The sequence below is a fragment of the Panulirus ornatus genome, chromosome 4, assembly GCF_036320965.1.
Source record: "Panulirus ornatus isolate Po-2019 chromosome 4, ASM3632096v1, whole genome shotgun sequence".
In the NCBI taxonomy this organism is placed as follows: domain Eukaryota; kingdom Metazoa; phylum Arthropoda; class Malacostraca; order Decapoda; family Palinuridae; genus Panulirus; species Panulirus ornatus.
This window is the reverse complement of record NC_092227.1, coordinates 10453982-10478031: the sequence shown is the minus strand read 5'-3', so window position 1 is coordinate 10478031 and position 24050 is coordinate 10453982. Positions and strand designations below refer to the sequence as shown.

Sequence of the window (24050 nt, the reverse complement as noted above, 5' to 3'; positions counted from 1 at the left end):
CTGCAGGTACGAGTGCCGGAGGTCGCCCGACGGTGAGTGGGGCGGGCAGCGGAAGGACGGCTCATGGACCGGTATGATCGGAGAGCTGGTAGCCGGCAGGGCCGACCTGGTGCTCGGCTCCGTCGACCAGACCACCATCAGGTCCCAAGTGGTCCACTACTCACACCCGCTCGTCACCTCCACGTAAGTGGTCACCAGGACCCCGATGGGTCCGGTCGAGTCATTAGTTCTTGTGTGACGGTGGTACAGGGGCGAGCACTGGTGATGATGCTCTTGGGGCGGCAGCTGAAGGTATGTAGAGGGAGAAAGAATCTTGCCTTGAGGGAATGTTGTCATCAGCGTTTCTTATACAAAAAGCAACTCAAATTCAAAGCAACAACAGATCACTGGGAACTTTCGAGGCTATTCTTAATAGTGGAAGACGATAGAGGCTATTTTTAGTAGTGGAAGACGACAGAAACTCGCAAATCTCCGTGGAAAGAGTAGTAATGGCAGCATGGTCATTTAGAGAGAAGTACCTGTAAGCTTTTCATGTGATTAAGGAGGCGCAAATTTCGTTAATGATGGACTTGAAGCGAAATATTTATCAAGCCTTTCAAAGCTTATCTATTATTACAGCTTTCGACCACTATAATTAGGAAATCATTCCAAGTGTTAAAACTGTTGAAGAAAAATGACTTCGCCTCATTCATGAGTTTATGTGTTGGGGATGAGGGGATCTGTGAGTGGAGGCTACTGAGGTATGAGGCAGGGGTAAGCTTTTTATCTCTACTTTGGGGTTGGCGGTTAGTTGTAATGGGAGGGGCTTGCATAGAAGTGACTGCCGAGCAGGTTGAGGTGGATCTGTAATGGGAGACTCGTTGTTTCACGGTGAGGTTGTTGAGTGCCTGTGGGTGCTAGGCAGCTAGTGATTGGTATGAATGCAGTATCTTTTTTTTTTTTTTTTCGTGGTTCGCAGCTTTGATATAATTTCTTAAAGGCATAGTTTAAAGCAGAGCGGATGAATGGTTAGCGTATGATGTTGAGGGATTCTTTTTCTTATCCAAACCAGTTAGCATTCTGCGGGCGTTTTGTCTGTATGTTGCTTTTGAACTGATGTCATTGTGTGGGTGTGTGTGTCGTAGGTGGTGCACGCAATGGCTGGTGTTGTGTTTACTGGGAACGACTGTCGTCCATTCAAGGCGACTAGAGGTTGTAAGCTGGATTCACGTCGTCTAGGCCCCAGGGTTAAAAAGATGTGACTGAAGACTTCTTTGGAGATGCAGACATTCTGTTCTCGGTGAGCCACGGCTCCAATTGTGTCATGTCGTGCTGCATGGTTGATGTGAGTGCTGTGGTGTCAGGGTGTGGTGATTGATCGTCTGCATACGAAAGGACCTTCACTGTCGAGGTTTGCCTGAGGTGGTGGGAAGTCTTGCAAGAAAGACTGAAGAAAGTTGAAGAATGGACTGCACCTTGTGGGAACTCCATTGTAGAGTTGGTCAGCCACATTTTGGGAGGGGGGGGGGAGGATATGTTGAGGGACAGTGTGCAATACTTTGTTGAAGTCTCTCGTCACTAATACTGTACGGGATGGGGATTATGGCTGATTGAATCCATCTAGGATGAGTTGTGTGAGCTCAGTGTTTAATGTGGTGGTGAGAGGGTTTGGGTCTGAAGCCAATGTCGAGTAGGTGAGAATGGGATGTTTTCTTCGATTCTGTTATTATATATATATATATATATATATATATATATATATATATATATATATATATATATATATATATATATATATATATATATATACACACATATATATATATATATATATATATATATATATATATATATATATATATATATATATATATATATGAGTATATGTGTACATTGAGATGTATAGGTATGTATATTTGCGTGTGTGGACGTGTATGTATATACATGTGTATGTGGGTGGGTTGGGCCATTTCTTTCATCTGTTTCCTTGCGCTACCTCGCTAACGCGGGAGCCAGCGACAAAGCAAAGTAAATAAATAAAAAAAAATATGAGTAATGAACCAATTTAGTGGGTAATGACTGCCTTGGTTCCAACATAAGATTCTTTCAGGTTTCTCTTAGTTTTCAGCGATATGCGCTTTAAATTAACGTTTGCTTTGACGCATGTTTTTTTTTTTCTTATGCAAATATACGTATCACGTCATGCTCTCTCTCTCTCTCTCTCTCTCTCTCTCTCTCTCTCTCTCTCTCTCTCTCTCTCTCTCTCTCTCTCTCCCGCCTGGTAGAACCTGACCGTCTGTTCCGTGCGCTTTTTACCTCTCCCACCCATCTCGGCATTACTGTTTCTAGAACGATCTTCCTGAGCTTACTAAAATACCAGAACTTGGAGTACATTCCCGGCTGTACAAGACTGTGATGGACGAACCAATGTGCAATAGAGTTCCGCGACTGTGTCCTTGTTAGTCGTGGAGTCTGGCAATTTATGCGTAGGTCCTGTGGTGCTTCGTATTTACCCTGTTGTATTTTATCTGTATTCACCCTGTTGTATTTTATATATATTTACTCTGTTGTATTTTTCATAAATGTCCTGTTGCATTTCATACATGCACCGTGATGCTCTCCATATAATTACCCTGGTGTATTTCATGTATTCCCCATGCTGTATTTCATATACTTACCCTAGTTTATTTCATGTATTCGCTCTTCTGTATTTCATATATTCATTCTGCTGTACTTCATATATTCATTCTGCTGTACTTCATATATTCATTCTGCTGTACTTCATATATTCATTCTGCTGTACTTCATATATTCATTCTGCTGTACTTCATATATTCATTTTGCTGTACTTCATATATTCATTCTGCTATACTTCATATATTCATTCTGCTGTACTTTATATGTTCATTCTGCTGTACTTCATATATTTACCCTTTTGAATTTAATGTATTCTTCCTACTGTAATTCAGGTGTGCTCTCCTTCATGCGCTCATCCTGCTGTACTTAATGTATTCACCCTTTTGTACTTCCTGTATTCATCCTGGTGTAAGTCATCTGTTCACTCCGTTGTGTTTACTGTATTAAACCCCTGCTGCACTTCATGTATTCCTCTCTGAATTATAAATAGTTCAGTTATTGTTATTATTTTGCCCAGTTTTACTTGATGTATTCACCCTTCTCTAATTTGTGTATTCACCTCGCTGCACTTCATACATTCACCATGATGTACTTCATGTATTCTATCCTGCTGTACTATAGGGACTGACTCTCCCAGGGAACACCATATCGATTGGTCTGTATGTGGCAGTGAAAAGTCAAACTGTCTTAACAAATGTATCAAAAAGGTACTCTTCCTACAAAACCAACTAACCACTACACTATTTACATCACGTAAGCCAAAAAAAAAACACAGCTTCAGTTTGGACTAAACAGTAGTTACAAGTCGACTAATACTACTACTACAGCTACTATACACACATACAAATGGCCGCGGCCTCTAGAAATACACTTTAACGTCCCTTGGCACGTATTGCTGCGTCAGGCTGCCTTCCATTGTCATGTTGTTGACCGCTTGTATTATTCACACTCCACCCGCTGCTTCATCGGAGCCTTCCACTTAGCTCGTTGCCTCTTTGTGGGGGTGTATGTGAGGCTACACTACGGCCCTCGGACCACCCCACCACCCAGTGGTAAAACTAGGCAGGCTGCTTCGTCGGAACCTTCCACTTGGCGCCTTGCCTCCTCGTGGGGTGTGCGATAGGCTACACCACTGCCCTCGGACCCAACCCTGGGTCCTTTCTTCCGGAGGTCACAAAACTCTCGATGTCCTCTCAGCATCTAACATTGATGTATTACGTGATGCCGTCCAAATGACCCGTCATGCATTGCGGCTGAGATAAGGACCGTACAGGGTTATGTACACAGACGCTTTTCCCCTACTGTGACGTTATTTCTTTTTGTGGCTGCGCAGCAATCAACAGCATGTATGACCTAACGAGGACACATTTTGTTCATTCTTACAGTTGAACACTATCATACGGCCTAGTTTATCGCGTCACTTTTACGTAAACAATTCTTGATTATCCCTCATAGCAAGCTAAAAAAGAAAAAATATGCAAAATCTTTGTGGTAAACATACGAAAACTCACATTTATTGGAGATATTTGTTGTTTGGCACATAAGCTGTCAACTTCCTCAGGTGCATAGCATCGCAATCACTACAAACTCGTCCATATTGGTGTAACTGTTCCCTGTACTTATTGCAACAAAACTAACAGCGTCGAGACGGACGATGGGCCTGACACAGCCACGCCATTACCGGGACTGGACAACCTTCGTGTAGGGTTGGTTGACTTGATATGATCTGTGACACGACCCGCTCTCCCTTACTGTCCGAGCTGTGCTTCATTGGTTCACCCTGCTGTGCCCGTATATCCACACCTGTTTTACATTACATATATGCCCTCCTGTGCTTCATATGTATTCATCGTGCTGTGCATTGTTTTCAACCTGCAGTACTTCTGTACTCAACCGTCCGTACACTCTCTCTCTCTCTCTCTCTCTCTCTCTCTCTCTCTCTCTCTCTCTCTCTCTCTCTCTGTCCATCTATCTGTCTATCTATCTGTCTATCTATCTATCTATCTATCTATATATATATATATATATATATATATATATATATATATATATATATATATATACACATATATATACACATATATATAGTCATATCCCTGGGGATAGGGGAGAAAGAATACTTCCCACGTATTCCCTGCGTGTCGTAGAAGGCGACTAAAAGGGGAGGGAGCGGGGGGCTGGAAATCTTCCCCTCGTTTTTTTTTTTTTAATTTTCCAAAACAAGGAACAGAGAAGGGGGCCAGGTGAGGATATTCCCTCCAAGGCCCAGTCTTCTGTTCTTAACGCTACCTCGCTAACGCGGGAAATGGCGAATAGTTTGAAAGAAAGAAAGAATATAGTCACTTAGGTGATGTTCATGTATTCACCCTGTGGTACGTCTTGTAATCACTGTTGTATCATGTATTCACCCTGCTTTACTTCATATATTCACCCTTAAGTGCCTCATGTGTTAACTTCTGCTGTAATTCATACATTCATCTTGCTATACCCCATATCTCTGTCTCGTAATTACTGTCGTCCCTCATAAATTCACCCTAATGAACTTGAAAGTTTCACCCTACAGTAGTTCATGTATTTACTCAGCCCGCACCCCGCTGTACATCATATAATGTATACATATATCCGTCCTACTGTATTTTATAGATCCACTGTCCAATACTTTATACGTTCATCTTGTACTTCAAGTCTTCTTCTTGCTGTTCTTTATCTAATCGCCCTGATGTACTTCATATATATTCACCCAGTTAAACTGCAGAGTCAACCTATATCAAACCATGTCGTACATCATATATTCAACCTTCAGTAATTAATCTACCCACTTAGTAGCTTCCATGAGATTCCATTAGGTTCCATATACACAACTTTCCAATGGTGTCTGACAGGTAGCCTCAGGACCTTTTCAGTATGGCTTTGGTTAAGAATCATCTTCACAGTTTCCCCACTCTCTTTGTCACGTATTTGAACAGTAACATTATCCACCGATCTCGCGTCGTTTCAGTACCATGCCACTGGTTATCTATCGTAGTTCGGACTTTCCGTGTTCCCCTAGTGCTCTTGAGCGTGTGTCATGTCCTTACGATCTCCATTTCTGTTCGCTCAGGTTCCGGCTGCTGGTGAGGCGGGTGAGGAGCCCCGTGACGGGCTGGTCCAGCTTCAGCATGGAGCTCAGCTCGGGGTCGTGGGCGGCGCTGGCGGCCACGGTGGCAGTATCCTGCCTCGCCCTTGTCACAATCCTCCGCTGTGCTGACGAACACGCCCGATGCCCCACCACCGAGGCGCCAATGCTCGTCCTCGGCCTCCTGTGTCACCAAGGTCAGTCGAACTCGTATCTATAAACCTTCCATTCGTCCCTGGGAGGAAGATATGAATGGGGACTTCCAGTGCAGTCTTAAGTCAACCTGTCTTCACTACCTCTTATCTTTTCACAGGACCACTTGCTTTGATACTTTCTCTTCGCATATCTCCACGTCCAAAACGTCTTGAATCTGTCACTCTTGTTATCGAACACATTCGTCAGTCCTTCAAAGTACTCGCTTCATCTCCTCTTTTTTTTTTTTTTACCTCATCTCTATCTGTTCTTACATCCTCACGTGTTCCCTTAATTGATGATCCCATTTATCTTGTTTTCCTTAAATTTTAAATCTTCCAAAAACATTTTCTCATTCTCCATTAAGTCTGCTGATCCTCGTTTACCCCAACTTTCGATTGCCTTCTTTTTCGGCCCCTGCATTTTCCTCTTGACCTCCTGTTCTTTTCTTCTTCTTCTTTATGTCTCAATGACTAACACTCTTTCCCTACAAATACTTCCATGTACCTCTGTTATCCCATTCTCTGGCTACGTGACTCCGTTATCCCGCCAATCACTACCCTTTCTCATCTGTTCACCTCCCACCTTCCGCATGCCACACACTTCTCTCGCATATGTAAGCATTGCTTCCCTAAATACCTCCCAGTCTTTATACACGCCTCTAGATTCCTTTCCAAGTTTGCTCACGTTCACCACCTTATCATTTCCTCTTTTTCTTAAGGCCACAACAAACTTTCACCATCGCCTCCAGCTTCAAATGTCTCACCAGGTAACCCTCTTAGCACATTCACATTCGAAGGTCTCTCTTCTGCATGCCTATCAATTCCTACATAATCTAGTAATGCCCGCCTTTCACCGCCAATCCCAACCACGTATACTTAAGTATTTATCTCTTGAGACCATGTCTTTCCGAACAACAATCCTTTTTCAGCACACAGAACCACAAGCTGTTCACTAACTTCATTCACATCACTGGGTACCTCATGCACTGCATGCCTCTCAGTGACACACTCATCTGCCACATTACTCACCCTCGCATTCATAAAGTTATCACTAATACTACTGTATGTCCCTCATCAGAACTAATGACACACTCACTCAGCTTCTCCCCAAAACGTTCGCCTCTTCTCCTTACTCCTAGTACTCATCTAATACGTGATCCCTCTCGTCAGTATTGCTGACACACACTCTCGGTTCCTTCCAACACACTCGCCTTTCTTCCTTTCTTCCTCCTCAGAGAAAACTGTAAATCAATGCGAGTCAACTTGTGAGTCAAATGTAAACAATTTAACGCTTGTACCTGGTTAAGGTCTGCCTTTCCTCGCCGACTACTGTAACTCACGTTCCAAGGTTCGAACCCCGGGTGCACAGATGTGAAATCATTTGCACTGATTTACAGTTAAACATCATGTACTCTGATGGATTTCACTTTTCTCCTATGAGATTTTACAAAGCCGCAGTTAAGTTGTTGTTTTGTGTCGAAACTGCTTCGGAACCTGTAAGTGCCATCGTATTGATCAAAGTTCTTTTGTTTCACGTTTCATAATTCATATGTGGTACCAGTGGTCATAACATGTAGATTAGCCAGTCCATATTGAATAATTGACAACGCACACATGGGAATTATTCTTGGGAAAAAAAAAATATTCATACCACGAATAGCGCAGTGGGGTTAACGGAAAGACGTGACCAATTATTAAAAGGGTGAAGGGAGAGAGGCATGTGGCCGGTGACAAGGCCTGGCTAAGAGGGAGGTGGAGGGCCATGGCCCCTAACTGGGAGTACTAGGGGTGGGGGTTGACCCCCTCGACTGGGAGGGTACCTAGGGGCCTAGACCCTTGACTAAGAGAAAAGGGAGTTTTAAAGCCCCCAACTCGATACCTCTTATGTCCAGCAGGGGATACTTTGGTAATATTCTCTCTCCCCCTATCACAAGGGATATATATATATATATATATATATATATATATATATATATATATATATATATATGAATGAAAGTGAAGTCGCACTTCAGTAGGAGTTCATACAATTATATTTAACATGTAATTTCTCTATACATGTGGCACATGTTTCTTGGAGACAATCCACCTCATCAGATGCCAGTACTTAGCAAAGTTATTTAAATTACACGTTAAAGAAAATTGTATGAACTGAAGTGCGATTTCACGTGAACTTCATACTATCGCCACGGGTCATAGAGAGAGAGAGAGAGAGAGAGAGAGAGAGAGAGAGAGAGAGAGAGAGAGAGAGAGAGAGAGAGAGAGAGAGAGAGAGCATTGATACTGGAGTGTTGTTTTGTAATATCCGATCCTCATAACCTTGCGCTTATCTTGACTGAGTCTCGTCATCCACTTGTCAGAGTTTGTTGCTTGAGAACCCCTGTAAGCCGATGCAATCATTTCCATACCTTATTTCCTCTCATGATCATGGCATCATCCGCAAACATTCACGTACACCAAGTATAGCTGTGGGCTTAAGACCGAGCTCTGTGGTACTCCACTTGTAACTTCAGCCCATTTTGAGACTCTAACTTGCATCTTGCTTTCGCTAACACGTACGTAATCCTTAACCCAACTAAAGAGTTAATCCCATATGTTTGCCTTTAGCTCTAGTTTCCAAATCGACCTCCGTTGGGAAACAGTGTAAAAAGCTTTCTGGCATTCTTCGAATGCACAGTCTCCCCATTCCTCTGAGACCTCCTGTCGTAAAAGCAATAATGGTTCCTGACGCAGAACCTCCATCCTCTAAATCCGTGTTGTCTCTCAGTTAAGAAGTCTCTCCTTTGCAGGTGATCATTCATATATTTCCCGGTTATCTTTTCCAGTGCGTAACGAACAACATTCACCGTAGAAACGAGCTCGAAATTCTGTGCGATTTCACGGTCTCCTTTCTTAAAGATAGGCACGACAGCTGCCCTTTACCACATCTTTTGAACTACCCTTCCTCCTCATGTCTTATATATATATATATATATATATATATATATATATATATATATATATATATATATATATATAACGCCAATGCGGGTAGTAATGGCTAGTATTTATCCTACGCCAGGCTATCCCAAGGTAGTGTGGAGTACGTCGGAGCGACTCCTGTCGTGGACGGTGTCGATACTCGGGGTAGTGACCCTCGCCCACTACTCCTCCGTCATGATCTCCTCGCTGGCCCTCAGCCACCACACCCACCCCATCTCCTCCATGAGGACCATCCTCGCCTCCAACACGTTCTCCTTCGGCCTCGTCCGAGGCACGTCTACGGTAGCCATGTTTAAGGTAAGTCTATCTTCAGGTTTACATTGGTGTCTGTTGGCTCGTTTGATGTTTTTTTTTGTATCCATAGTCAGTTTATTTGGAGAAATTCTCACCACAAGATATTCATGTTGTTCATATATATATATATATATATATATATATATATATATATATATATATATATATATATATATATGAGGGGATGATTGCTCTTCAGTAGGAATTGAGTAAATTTAGTCTATTTAAACGTTACGAAATACACGTTTAACAGAGGAAATCCGCCACGCGAAGTGTAAAAATTCATAGAATTGCAAACCCCAGCACAGATAGTGAGGAAAGAGAGGATAAATGCATAAAAGCGACAGAAAATTACCCTCTGCAAACAAAAGTAGAATTTAACAAGCTTCACAGAACGACAAAAAAAAAAAAATCAAAAGAAAGATATTGGGACAAAATAATGGAGGGAAGTGATGTGAGTGAGTGTGTGTGTGTGTGTGTGTGTGTGTGTGTGTGTGTGTGTGTGCGTGCGTGTGTGAGAGAGAGAGGGGGGGAGAGAGAGAGAGAGAGGAATTCTATCGGAAATGAAAGGTATTTATATTAGAAGAAAAATTATATGACAGTAGGCCCTCCTTATTAATTTGTATAAATGTAGAACGAATTATGTACTGTTAGATAATAGAAATAGATTCTTTGACGGTAATAAGAGTTGTGATTTTGTGTGGAGTAGCGGAGGAAGATTTACATTTTATTCTTTGATGTCCGGAATTTTAAGAGGAAAGAAGGGAGCCAGAATTACCGCCACCATGTATACATCAAAATAAGATTATCGAACCTCCCTTGTTTCGAAATGAAAATCTAGGGAGCTGCGAGAGAACTAATTTATAATTTTTTGGAAAATAAGAAAAAAAAACGAGCAAAATATAATGTAAGCACTTACAATAACAGTACATAACAACAGACCAGAGTACATTGATACATCAAATGGACGAGAGAGATGCATTTGCAAAGGCTAAGACCCCGAAGTACAACTGAACTGAACTGTATGTGTAGGAGACATGATGATGTACTTCCCACTAGTATATCACAGGAACACCACATTAAGAAAACTTTTCCTGGAAGTGAAACATAAGTTCGTTAGCAACACAACTGCCTCGGTTACGCGGACAAGATGTTCACAAAAAGTAAATACGACCTAAAGTAAACCTGAATTGGTGTACGCATTACCAGTTTTGGTCTTCCCCTTCGGCCAAAACGCATTGATCTGCTGGAGAAAATGCAAAAGATGGCAAAAGATATATTTGCACTGAAATAGGGGTTATACGGAAAGAATAGTAGTGTTCTGCTACCACATTGGGAGAGAAACAAGTGGGAGATAGGATATGTGACCTTCAGGATAGTAAATTAATGTGACGGTAAATATGATCAGGTCTTTAATGTAGAAATGAATATAACCATGAGAGGTCGTACAATATGAATAAGAGAAGAATTAAGAAGACATGACGACATTCTCCGACAGCAACAGACTGGTGAATCAAACAAAGCAAGTTAGAAGGAATAGTGAATGTTAAATATTTTATAGAAGGAATAGTGAATTAAATATTTTATAGAGGAAATAGTTAATGTTCAATATTTTATAGCAGTAGTGAATGTTAAATATTTTATAGGAGTAGTGAATGTTAAATATTCCATAGAAGGAATAGTGAATGTTAGATATTCTATAAAGGAAGTGAATGTTAAATATTTTATGATGTTCAGAGGGTTTGTGACATGAAAGTGTGCGTGGTGAAGTCCCACTTCGTGTAGATTTCTTTCCTTGTATTGTACACAGGTTAATACAAACACACACACACACACACACACACACACACACACACACACACACACACACATACACACACACATAGATCGTAAATATCAAGTCTATGTCTGAAAATATATACGAAAATATATCACTAAGACCAGACAGTCGCTCACGCATGAATATGCTGGCCGACACTGGGAACAGATCGTACCGTAGTCGTAGTAAACCCTTTCTAGTAACTCACAAAGGGTTTTGTGGCAGTGTTCCTGGAATGATTTTGTCCTCTAACGTCTGGCCCTCGAAAGAATATAAATCATTCATAAAAATCCTGACATATTTTGCAAGTGATTTTGCCCGCCGGGGTGTCAAGAATTGCTATCGTTTGACAAAATTGTCTGTGATCGTGGTGCTGAGCTGGTTTGATAAGGTGAGATTTGGTTACGTCTTGTTAGATATTGAATCTCCCAGTTAGAGTGGTTAAAAGCAGCACCACAAACACGTTTAAGAATATCCTTGCTGAATATTTGCAACATCCACGGCTTGACACTACTATTTAGTTACCAGATTTTTTTTGTTTTTTATTTTTGCTCCTTACCGCATTAATCTACGAGTTCCCGATCCCTTTTGCAAGCACAAACAGTCTTGTAAGGATCCATTGGTCTATTGCTGTTTGAATCCCTTTGCAAGGCAAGGAGATTGCAATTATCTGTTGTTTACATGACAGCTTTGTTTGATAATTCATAGAGCCCGATTCAGGTTATTATTTGTCACATTCACTTTTTTTTTTCGAATTTTATCCGCTCTTCAGAGGCTGCCTAGTCTTTGTACCGTTTCTTTCACATAGTACCTCGTTTACTGTCTCCTAAACCACATTTCCATCTCTGGCCTCCCTACCTTAGGTAATTCCTAACTGGTCTTTTCATTGCAAACGTTAGGGAACCTTCCGTAACACCATTCTATACTCGCACTGTGAAATTGTTTTCTCCACTTTGTGTATGTGTGTGTGTGTGTGTGATTATCTATTCGTAGTGAACGGGGAGGTTCTTAGGCTCGTCGGGCGCCATCTCTTGGAACATTCTCTACTGTCATACAGCTTTTTAAAATGCTGTCTATTGCGGCGACATACGTCATATAGATGGGCTCCGTTGATAAAACTCATGTTGGGGATTTTTTTCTTTTTTCTTTTCATCGTAAAGTGGTTGAAATCGACATAATTCATGTAAATCTCTCTCTCTCTCTCTCTCTCTCTCTCTCTCTCTCTCTCTCTCTCTCTCTCTCTCTCTCTCTCTCTCTCTCCTTACACCATTCGCTCGAAATCGTGTTTCGGAAGAGCTTGTTTATTGTATTTCTAGTTTCTCGTGTGTTTATGTGCCCGGCAAGAAGAAAATAGTGAAATTTGTAACAAAAGTGCTATATATTTTTTTTCTATTGAGCGTGGCATGTGAGTGTATGATTGTTAGCACGGTACTGCATAGTTTTATTACAATACTTTCAAATGAGTGTAACTACACAAACATCGTATAAACAGAACAAAGGCAGCCTTAATATTTCTTTGCTCAGTATATTGACGTATGCAAAGATGGTACCTCTCTACCCTTCTGAGATGGAAACTTTTAAAGAAAGCAGTATGAATGAAGTTCTGTGGTCGGAATTTAAGAAGGGCAACTTCGTTTTTAACAAGAATGAAGTTTAGCTAATGGGGTTCATCGTCACAGAACACGAACATCGCTGGATGAAGGTTTTGTGGTGGGTTAAGTGGTATCACTGTCAATGATAGAGCTCGGAGATGGCTTTATGAATATATATATATATATATATATATATATATATATATATATATATATATATATATATATATATATTATATATATATATATATATATATATATATATATAGAGAGAGAGAGAGAGAGAGAGAGAGAGAGAGAGAGAGAGAGAGAGAGAGAGCAGTGGAGCTAGGCTAGTACTTCGAGAGCAGGAGGACACCAGAGCACTAATGGACTAAGTCCGGGTCATAAAGATCGTCAGGAAAGTCAGGTTTACAAGTTGGAAAATGGTAATACACCCATTTTTACCATGATGGAGATCTTACAAGCCTCGTTTGTCAATACTTTATGCCAAGCAAAGTTTAGTACATGATCCGCGTAACATGACCAGCATCAGCCAAGAGGCGTGCATGAATGTTGTGAGGGATAAAATCGTCGTTACAGGGTCTTTAAAACTATCTGGAACCCAGTGAAAAATAACCTGCAAACCTGGAAGAGTGTAAACCAAGTCCTCAAAGGATCACAAATTGTACACGTGAACATCCGGATGAGGGACGAACGTGCCCTGTTTGCCTCAGTTGCCAAGTCCACACCAGAAATTGATGTGAAGGAAACTTGGAAAATGTGAATTCTCTTCACAGCCGAGAAATGTCTTTGACGGCAAGTGTGAATTCCTCTCAACACAAAAGCAAACTAACGGATGCTCTTGTGGTACTTTCAGCAAGTAGTCTAAGAATAGTGCCAACTCCCAAAATAGTCATGCATTACTAAATACAGATGGAAGCAGTGGTTTTCATGACACTTTTGTATCCAGTCGAAGCTGCACAGTCGTGGATAGAATGTTATTAGGTCAGGCTGGAAGTGGGGTAGCCGTCATACGTAATAACATATGTAGACCTGGCAAAAACATTTCTGCGCAAAGCTGCATCTCAGAGTTTTTAAGCTATGACGTAGTTCATCGAGTATTTGATAGATGTGATTTACCCATGCCACGAAGGCAGGCAGCCAGAGTAAGATGATGCAGCAACAACATACCATCACTAAATCTTACAGTGAAACACCAAATCACATAAAGACACAGAGGACCAGTTGGCGTCATACCTGGCAGAAAAAGTGATGGATAGATATCAAAATTCGCTGAAAACTGTCGTTGTTATTCATAAAGAGTCAGTCAGTGCCGTCCAAGTGGTACAAATGGGAGTCACCTTGCAATCTCTAACGAAGAGGCAGGCACTAAAGTTTTGTTTCATGTTATGATGGCGGGACAAGAAGAACTGTAATAGGCTTAATGTACAAATCCCCAGATTCGGATGTTCTTGTCCTTTGAATCACAGGGTCTGCTGACCTCAATCCTGACACTTTCATAACTGGTGTTGGACAGTCTAAACCTCCGTTACCGTAAATACACACTACTTGGCAAGATGGAATCGGAAGCTTTGTCCAGGTTTCGTGTGCATTCTCTGGGTCGGACCAAATAGGGCGATTTGCTGGTACAAGTAAGATAACATGTTGGAAGACCTTCTGGAAATCCTATGATGATGTCAGAACTGCATTTGCCAGTCTGGGTAAACAAACCATGCCGTCCAGGAAAACACTCGAGGAAATGGAGAGAATGTTTGCCATCTTTACAATCCAGAGAGCTCCAGCATTTGTTGTCCCCTAACTACGCTGGAAACTATTTTGCATGAAACAAGCAGAAGGAGAGAGGAGACTTCAAACAAGTAATACTAAGGGCTCATTACCCATAGTATTTGCTGATCAAAATTAGTACCAGAATCAGACCTGCTACCGGCTAACAGACTGTGGTTAGTAAATCGCTAGCATGTACATCTGTTCAAGCCATCTAGTACACCAGAACAACTTACTGAACACGCCATTATTGATGAGATACAGTTTTATGAATTCCCAGTGGCATTCGAGATGTTCGTGCAGACATGATATACGCTGCAGAGGTGTGTGCAAGTGAGAATGTAGTGACGGTCTGTGCAAAAAGGCCATCGAATATTCATCATCAGCTTATGTTTCACTCCTCTGCCGTGATACTGCAGTGATTTTCTTTTTCAAATACCTTCAACGAACGGCACCCTTTAGATGATTTATGATATATAGTAAACTAATGGTTATGATAATGAATATTTCTGCATCTCACATATTTTACTGTTAATACACTATCGGTTGATACCAAATATGTAATTGGTTTTTTTTCTGTTATTGACATTTTGTAAACCCACCCAAGTATTTCAAAACCATTTTTGGTAGAAAATTAGTATTTTAGCTTTTGAGTTGAAATTTCAGGGAAAAAAAATTCCAAAATGCTTTTTCAGAATCGGGCCACAGTAAAGAACATGAAAATATATGTTGGTAACTTTTACCTTCGACTGCGCCTCACTAGTATTCTGTCTGCTTTAACCATTTCTTATTTCATTCCATTCACCACCACACTTATACTTTAAGAGTACTTTCTCATGTTTTTTTCTTTTTCTTTTACAGCCTTCTTACTCAATTTCATGTCATATCCTCTGGTTGTTCAGCGTCTACATATCCCGTAGAACTCTTTACTGTCCACGCCATCGTCGATATCTGTCTCGAGAAATTAAAGGTTGTGATCAGGTCACCCCTCACTTTTCTCTCTACAACGGTAGGCAAATTCAAGGCCTCTAACCTTTCCCTGTCGCTCACTATTCTTAATTCTGGTGTCATCTTTGTTGTCCTCTGGACCTTCTTCGTTCACTCTCTATGCTTCTGTAGGTGCGGTGACCAAACTTAAAGTAGCAGATACTGGTTTTGGCTTTTATGTTTGACGTGAATATCTTGTTGGATATTTCCACATCCACGAAGTTCAGCACCATTCTAACATTTGCCAGCAGACACTTGGTGTCAACTATTCTCCTAATGTGGGACATTGGCAATATGTTTGCAAGTCTTTCTCACACGTACATGTTCATGTATTATGTATCTTGCTAGATGATAACCCAAGCCTTTCTCACACGCTCATGTTTCTTTATCATTTACCCTGCTAGATGATAATCATATCGAGTTAACCCCTCTGTCTGGTAATGATATACAATCAATATCGAGATCACTATCAGGAATGTCGTCATCACAGTCGGCAATCACAATACATCATTGTCGGCGACATAACCTCTTACATGGGATGCGTCAGTCTTGATCCATTTCCCCTTGGACGTGCTTGTTTCCAGTTCACCTATCAGTCCTCCGTAGACAATGCCATCAAATCCTTTGTCTCTGAGAGTTTTACAGTCTAATATTTTATTGTTTTGCTTGATCATATTCTTAAGTTTCCGCCTTCAACTCTCCTTAAATCGTCCGAGTTACTCCACCTTTATCCTGGCTCCATTATTCAAAATCACTTTAAATCCCTTTTCTCTAGATTTCGTGATTGTAGCTAAACTCGGAGAAGCATAACCAACTAATGACTAAATCCTTTATAACTCCAGCAGAAACGCCAGCGTATTTCTGTGTCAAACACTGGAACTCAGCACCATTTTCCTGACTCTCTCCTACTTCCTTAAGGTACTTCATCCGTCATACATTGTCCCTTCATGGTCAGATGATATACCTAAGAATTATGGCTATTTTTTTTCCTATCTAAGTTTTCTAACTAGATATCACTATTTCCACTTTCTTGCATTACCTAGCCATACCCTCCTGGGCTCTCTGTACATGTAGAAATTCACCTTGATGACAGTATCATCAGCATATCCTATGTGCCTAGTGTCAGGTGGTAGATTCCCCTCTGCAGTAACATTCGTAACATTTAGAAAGGGTAGAGATAAGTGCTCCTCCGTGTGGAGTTCCAGTTTTTACGTCAGACTCCCTGCAAATACACTCTGGTTGCTCCTCAAGTTAGAGAACTCGATCCATTTCCAGAGGTATCCTCCTCTCCCTTTGTGGCTAACTCTTCGAAAAACTAGACTATTGGCGTTTTTGGTTGAGCCCTTAAGGTCGAGGACGACGGGACAACCTGTCTGCATTATTAGCTAAAACAAAAAACAAAAACAAAAAAATGGCATAGGCATCATACGCGTTTCTTTTCCGTACAAGATAGTTGTTCCTAGCCTAGAGGGGTCTGTGGTCCAGGTGATACGTGACCCTTCGTCAGGTAGTACGGGAGATACATTTCGAGGATGAAAAGGTTTATCACCAACTGTGCTCTTTTGCTTAAGCAGAAACACTGCTTTGGCACATGAGGTTTGCACCAGGCTACATTATTTTGGCAAGATCTGTCAGTATGAAAATGAGTAAAGAAACGCTTTCTGATAAAACAGTGATAGTTGTCATTGATTGAAGTATGAATATTATTAAAGATAGGGAGAAAAATAAGACGAGGAAAATATTTTGAGATCTGTAGAGGAAGTGGAAAACCTACCTTTTCAAAATGGGTGTGTCGTAGTTTTACGGAAAGACATGAGCTGGTAAAGACCTCCACATATTTGCAGAGTTGGGAAAGACATATTACCAACTGTGTCTCACCCTTTAGTTACAGCAACAGGCATACAGCAGTCATGTGACTCAAGCGGTCGCTGAGTATTGCTTGAACTAGCTAATGGTGGAACCACACAAAACCAGCAGAACCCTAAGTAAATTCTATAGAAGAGGGAAAAGTGAACCAACACTGGGGTGTAAGGATGGTGGATCAAACCTCGAAGTCAGACTGGGAGAGTTGATCGGTGAGGATTGCTTTGGTCTCGTATCTGTCTAGTGATCATTTTGTGTTGTTCATCCGGGGTTCCTCGACACCCAAGGAAAAAAAATATAGACCCAAGACTTTATAGTTCATGAATGAATCCCTTGTAACCTTAGCTTAGATTTTCATTATATTTTCATTAAGAAAGGAGAATAAAATGGTTCTCTTAGAGGTCAGGGTTTTCATAAATTATTACGTGTTTACAATGTTTCCTCGACCAAGAAAAGGTTTCAAAACACCGAAATGGTGGTAGACCCTCCGTAGACGTGAGAGGTATAGTTGTTGAAACTGTATGGTTAACGATAAGTGTTGGGAAGGTTGTGTGTAGCGCAAAAAGTTGAATGTAAGGAAGCGGGACTGACGTCAGATGAGGGGGTTTGTTCGGCAGGAGACGAGCGTGCCGGTGTACCAGGAGGTATGGCGAGAGGTGGCCGCTCGCTCCTCTGACAACCTGGTGCCCTCCATCCCCGCGGGCGTACACAAAGCTGCCACACAGAACTACATCTTCCTCATCGACGAGAACATCTACAACTACAGGTAAGTTGTGGTGGTGAGGGAGTATGGTTGACAGGACTGGTTGAGGAGGAGGATACGTCGACAGTGGTTGTGAGGAGTGGTTGAGGAAGACCAGTGAACAGTACTGGTGAAGGGATCAGTTGACAGTATCGACGAGGAGGACTGGTTGACAGAACTGGTGAGCAGGGTTGATGCAGGTCATGGGGACTGGTGAGAAGTATTTGTATAGGTTTAAGGGACTAGAGAAAAGTACTAGTAGCAGGTTAAGGGGTTTAGTCAGGAGTATTTGTGTAGATTATAGGTACTGATGAGATGTATTGAGGGATACTAAGACAACTGCTGTAGATATGATTACTAAAGTCGATAAAGAGCATTGGTGACGTGAGGGATATTATCATACATGATCCTGCTCAGGTGATGGGGCTGTATTAGAGCGAGAGGTATATCGAAGCAGGTGAGCAATGTTGGAATAGGTGGAGTAACGGTAGCAGTCATTGATACTGCTACAAGTGAGGAATACACATGTAGATCAGGCATAGGAATAGAGGACATGAGGAGTAATATTTCTTTTTTTGATTTTGGGAAATATCAGTCGTAGCGGTGGGGAGCACTGCCACAGGTACAGAAAAGACCATTTCTGTTACTCTCACGAAAAGTAGGATTTGTGTCCAAGCGCAGGCTATAAATCCTAGTGGAATTAATAACATCACCAGGCCTACTAGTGGTTACCAGGGATATCGGTACCAGCCCTTGCCTCGTACATTTACCTGGGGTGTTTGTTGTTGTTGTTTTTTATTATTCCACAGGTACGCCATGGACTGCAACCTGATGGTGGTGGGTCCTCGTTACTTCCGCCTTCCCTCCACCCTCATCTTCAGGAAGGGCCTGCCCTACACCCACATATTTGACAAGGAGTAAGGTCTTCCGCCGATCGTGGCGTGACGATGTGATCCTTGAGCATGATGGTGTGGTCCTTGAGCATGTTGATATGGTCCTTGAGCATGATGATGTGATCCTTGAGCATGATGGTGTGGTCCTTGAGCATGATGATGTGATCCTTGAGCATGATGATGTGGTCCTTGAGCATGATGATGTGGTCCTTGAGCATGATGATGTGATCCTTGAGCATGATGATGTGATCCTTGAGCATGATGTGGTCCTTGAGCATGATGATGTGGTCCTTGAGCATGATGATGTGGTCCTTGAGCATGATGATGTGGTCCTTGAGCATGATGATGTGGTCCTTGAGCATGATGATGTGATCTTTGAGCATGATGATGTGATCCTTGAGCATGATGATGTGATCCTTGAGCATGATGATGTGATCCTTGAGCATGATGATGTGGTCCTTGAGCATGATGATGTGATCTTTTAGCATGATGATGTGGTCCTTGAGCATGATGATGTGATCCTTGAGCATAATGATGTGGTCCTTGAGCATGATGATGTGATCCTTTAGCTGATGATGTGGTCTTGAGCATGATGATGAGGACCTCTTGAGCATGATGATGTGATCTTTGAGCATGATGATGTGGTCCTTGAGCATGATGATGAGATCTTTGAGCATGATGATGTGATCTTTGAGCATGATGATGTGATCCTTGAGCATGATGATGTGATCCTTGAGCATGATGATGTGATCCATGAGCATGATGATGTGATCCTTGAGCATGATGATGTGATCCTTGAGCATGATGATGTGATCCTTTGAGCATGATTGTTCTTGAGCATGATGATGTGGTCCTTGAGTATAATGATGTGGTCCTTGATCATGATGATATGGTCCTTAAGGATGATGATGTGATCTTGGAGCATGATGATGTGATCCTTGAGCATGATGATGTGGTCCTTGAGCATGATGATGTGGTCCTTGAGCATGATGATGAGATCTTTGAGCATGATGATGTGGTCCTTAAGGATGGTGATGTGATCTTTGAGCATGATGATGTGGTCCTTGAGCATGATGATGTGGTCTTTGAGCATGATGATGTGATCCTTGAGCATGATGATGTGATCTTTGAGCATGATGATGTGGTCCTTGAGCATGATGATGAGATCTTTGAGCATGATGAGCATGATGATGTGATCCTTGAGCATGATGATGTGATCTTTGAGCATGATGATGTGGTCCTTGAGCATGATGATGAGATCTTTGAGCATGATGATGTGGTCCTTGAGCATGATGATGTGGTCTTTGAGCATGATGATGTGGTCCTTAAGGATGATGATGTGATCGTTGAGCATGAGGATGTGATCCTTGAGCATGATGATATGGTCCTTGAGCATGATGATGTGGTCCTGGAGCATGAGGATGTGATCCTTGAGCATGATGATGTGGTCCTTGAGCATGAGGATGTGATCCTTGAGCATGATGATGTGGTCCTTGAGCATGATGATGTGATCCTTGAGCATGATGATGTGGTCCTTGATGATGATGCTATTGTGCATGATGTTAGTACCCATGAACATGACGATGCGACCCTTGAACAAGGACGATACGACCCTTGATCATGATGTTATTACCCCTGAGCATGTTGTTACAACCCTCAGGCATGAGGGAGTGTGACACCTGAGCATGACGGTACAGTCCTGGGGGCATGATAACGTCATGACATCTGACCTGACCTAAGCTTAGGGTTCAGCTGGGGACCAGGCCACTATACCCAGGGTCCCTACCGACGTGCCCCTGGGGTTACCAGCTTAGGTTGCTCTGGCCAGGTGCTGGCCCACTAGGGCGAGTTGCTCTGCTCAGGTGCTGGCCCACTAAGGCGAGTTTCTCTGGCCAGATGCTGGCCCACTAGGGCGAGTTGCTCTGGCCAGGCGCTGGCCCACTAGGGCGAGTTGCTCTGGCCAGGCGCTGGCCCACTAGGGCGAGTTGCTCTGGCCAGGTGCTGAATGAACTTCCTGCAACAGGAAGATCACCCAACAGTAGTTTGTGTAATTTGGTGTTTCCAAGTGAGGCATTCCCTTCTACATCATCAGGTTGCCATCATAGTTGCAGGAGGTGGATGTGATAGAACATAAGTGGTGGTTAGGACGTAAGTGGTGGTTAGAACATAAGTGGTAGGTAGAACATAAGTGGTTGTTAGAAGATAAGTGGTGGGTAGAAATGTGGTAGGTAGAACATAAGTGGTTGTTAGAAGATAAGTGGTGGTTAGAACGTTAAGTGGTGGTTTTAGCTGGGATAAGAACCTAACCTAACCAGTGGTGTGGCCCACAACAGGTTGGCCAAGATGGCAGAGGTCGGCCTCTTGGACCGGGAGTACAGCAGGTGGCGGAAGCGGATCAGCAGCTGCAACACCTCTAGCGTCAGCCCAGTCGACCTGGAGAGCATTTTCACGGCCCTGCTCCTGCTGCTGGGGGGCACCCTGCTAGCTCTCCTACTGCTCCTGCTGGAGAAGTCGGTCCCCTGGCTCGTCAGGAAGATCAACTGCCGAGTCCCAGGCCGTAGCCATCGCCGTCCGCCACCACCACCTCCTCTGTTCTACAAAACTTCAAAGATCCGTCGACGGAAATATCATTGAGTGTTGGGCATGATGCTTTCTCATCAAACTTATACCGTACCTCCCGCCAGGCCTGGGTCATTACTGTCTCTCTCTCTCTCTCTCTCTCTCTCTCTCTCTCTCTCTCTCTCTCTCTCTCTCTCTCTCTCTCTCTCTCTCTCTGCATTAAACCCACAGGAAAATGAAACACGATAAGTTCCCAAGTGCACTTTCGTGTAAAGATCACATCGTCGGGTAGATACAAGAATGAGATAGAAGACGTAGAACAGTCAGTTGATATACAAGGGAGAGACGTAGTTAAGACACCATTTGGTAAACAAGCATTAGCAGATGGTAATGTTCAGGTCTGGCAACATGCCTGTCATAACATTCTATGTGGACAGGAAAGGGAACTGTGCAAACTTTACCTACAACAAAGCTATCAAGTTTGTATAAACATTTACCAATATCAATGTTACAATTCTTTGTGTATTTAATGATAGAAGATTCAGTGAAATTTCTCGTGATAAAGGAATTACAGTTAATACTCGAATTAGCGTTACTCTAGTCAATACAATGGTCATCATTTTTATCACGATTAAACAAAGCATTTGATTCTTGTCCTGTTCTTTTACTATATTTTTGTTGCTTAAATCTAACATAAAGATCCTACCATGGTCTGTCCAACATAAAATATAATAGTTTTTACAAGGGATGCTGTAAACACAGCCCGCAGAATTTCCTGGCGAGTTTATGATTAGGATATCTCTATTGTATTGTTATTGCTTAGGGTAACATATACATTAAAAGATTTAAGCAACATGGGAAGTATTGTAGAAAATCTTCACTAAGAGGGATAACTAAAAGATTAATAGTATCAAGTGGAAGTTTGGGCTTTATGAAATAACTTCCTTGCCAACTTAGAGATTTATCAGTGGAAACTCCCATTGATATGATCTAAAACTCGGCATCAATAAATTCCTGACTGCGTATACGTAATACCGTAAGGAACATCGACTGGAATGATGATAATGTAATCTTGTCATGTCGAGGTGAGTAAAGATGAAAATTAGAACAAACATTGGTGGGTTTTCTGTTGATCTGGCAGAGCGTGTGACAGTCGGATGGGAGTTGCACATGTCATGGAGAGTGAGGAGGAAGGTCCGGGCAGCTTACGGCTTATATTACTAACAAACTTTTGGCTGGTGAGAGTGCTGGCGAGGGGTCAACCCCTCCTCTCGTTCTGATTAGTACAAATTACTTTTTACCTGAACACGTACAGCCAGGTGGTCAGGGGGCTTGGACACACAAGAACCTTCGACGTAGATTTACTAGGAGGATGTATTTGTCATCATGAAGTATTCTCTTTTATCTTGGTATACTTGCATCTAATTATATACATTTCAGTGTAGACGTATTAAATGTGGTTTTACCTTTGGAGAGGTATTGCCAAATAAGTTCTCTTCGTTAGGATTTTTCATATATATATATATATATATATATATATATATATATATATAACCAAGTATTTGCAGTGTTCATATGTATATACTCCATATCTATTGTTAACATTACTGGGGAAGTTATGGGTATTCAAGTAGTTCCTTCCGTTACATATTATGGTAATTTTATATACATATATATATATATATATATATATATATATATATATATATATATATATATATATATATATATTGTGTTGTACCTGTATACCCCCAGATGAGGTATACACCTGCACAGCTAGTTATAACGTATTACTGTATTGCAGCCACCTCAACACTTGTGTGGATCAGGACCCGTTTGTCTTAAGAATAAACTTTTTGACATTTGAATGTTTCTTTATAATTACCCCACGCATCAGTATCTAAGAAAATAGAAAAAAAAGTTTTACTCAGGACCTCTTTTCAGAGGCACCTGCAGCCTAATACTTCGCTACTCACAGTAGCAGAAAATTGTGGCTTCATTGGAGGGAGAGGGAAGAGGCATATGCAGCTTAATACGACGCTACTTATAGTAGTAGGAATATGTGGACTTTTTTGGGAGGGAGAAATTCTTTGACCAGACTGTATTCCCAGGCCTGAGGGATTTCAACCTGGCATATCCGTTCTTTTGGTGGGCCTTAAAGAGTAATCGTTACGGTATCTCTCATGAACAGCTTTTTCTGTGGTCTCTACGTTTAAGAGTCGTGTCAACAAACATCTGTAGAGGCCTCGGTAAACGCTGCTTTATTTTTCGTTTTCCCGAGATAACCTATGTTTGAAGCCCATGCCATGTCGGCCCCTATAAAAAGAAAAAATCAATAATAGCCTCAGCCCTTGCAGGCGGTAAGTTCATCTTTCAACTGAATAAAACAAACTTCTATGAACATTTCAGCTCTTTTATTAATCTACGTTCCGCATTAGGAATTTTAGTAGGGCTTTACCAATACACTTCGCTGATGAAGCTTAATGCTCGCATAAAGGACAGTTGTTAATCATACAAGTTACATTGTAAAATTTAAGAGATAAAAAGTATTTCATCTGATGTTCACACACTGTAAATCGAGTAACGATCAAATCAACGATGGAGCTGTCCTCTAACGTTCAGATTTC

General features: G+C 41.8%; 1 protein-coding gene across 2 annotated transcripts in view; it reads left to right on the top strand.

The window, feature by feature from the left end:
* LOC139765780 (probable glutamate receptor) overlaps positions 1 to 21620 on the top strand; it is a 33983-nt gene extending 12363 nt beyond the window's left edge. For both annotated transcript variants that reach the window (XM_071693580.1, XM_071693572.1), the window contains exons 7-12: positions 7 to 183; positions 5717 to 5928; positions 8987 to 9204; positions 17847 to 17995; positions 18781 to 18888; positions 21198 to 21620. In XM_071693580.1, the coding sequence (XP_071549681.1) occupies positions 7 to 183; positions 5717 to 5928; positions 8987 to 9204; positions 17847 to 17995; positions 18781 to 18888; positions 21198 to 21498 (1165 nt within the window). In that variant the 3' untranslated portion in view covers positions 21499 to 21620. The remainder of the gene's footprint in view (positions 1 to 6; positions 184 to 5716; positions 5929 to 8986; positions 9205 to 17846; positions 17996 to 18780; positions 18889 to 21197) is intronic.
* The last annotated feature ends 2430 nt before the right edge of the window (positions 21621 to 24050 follow it).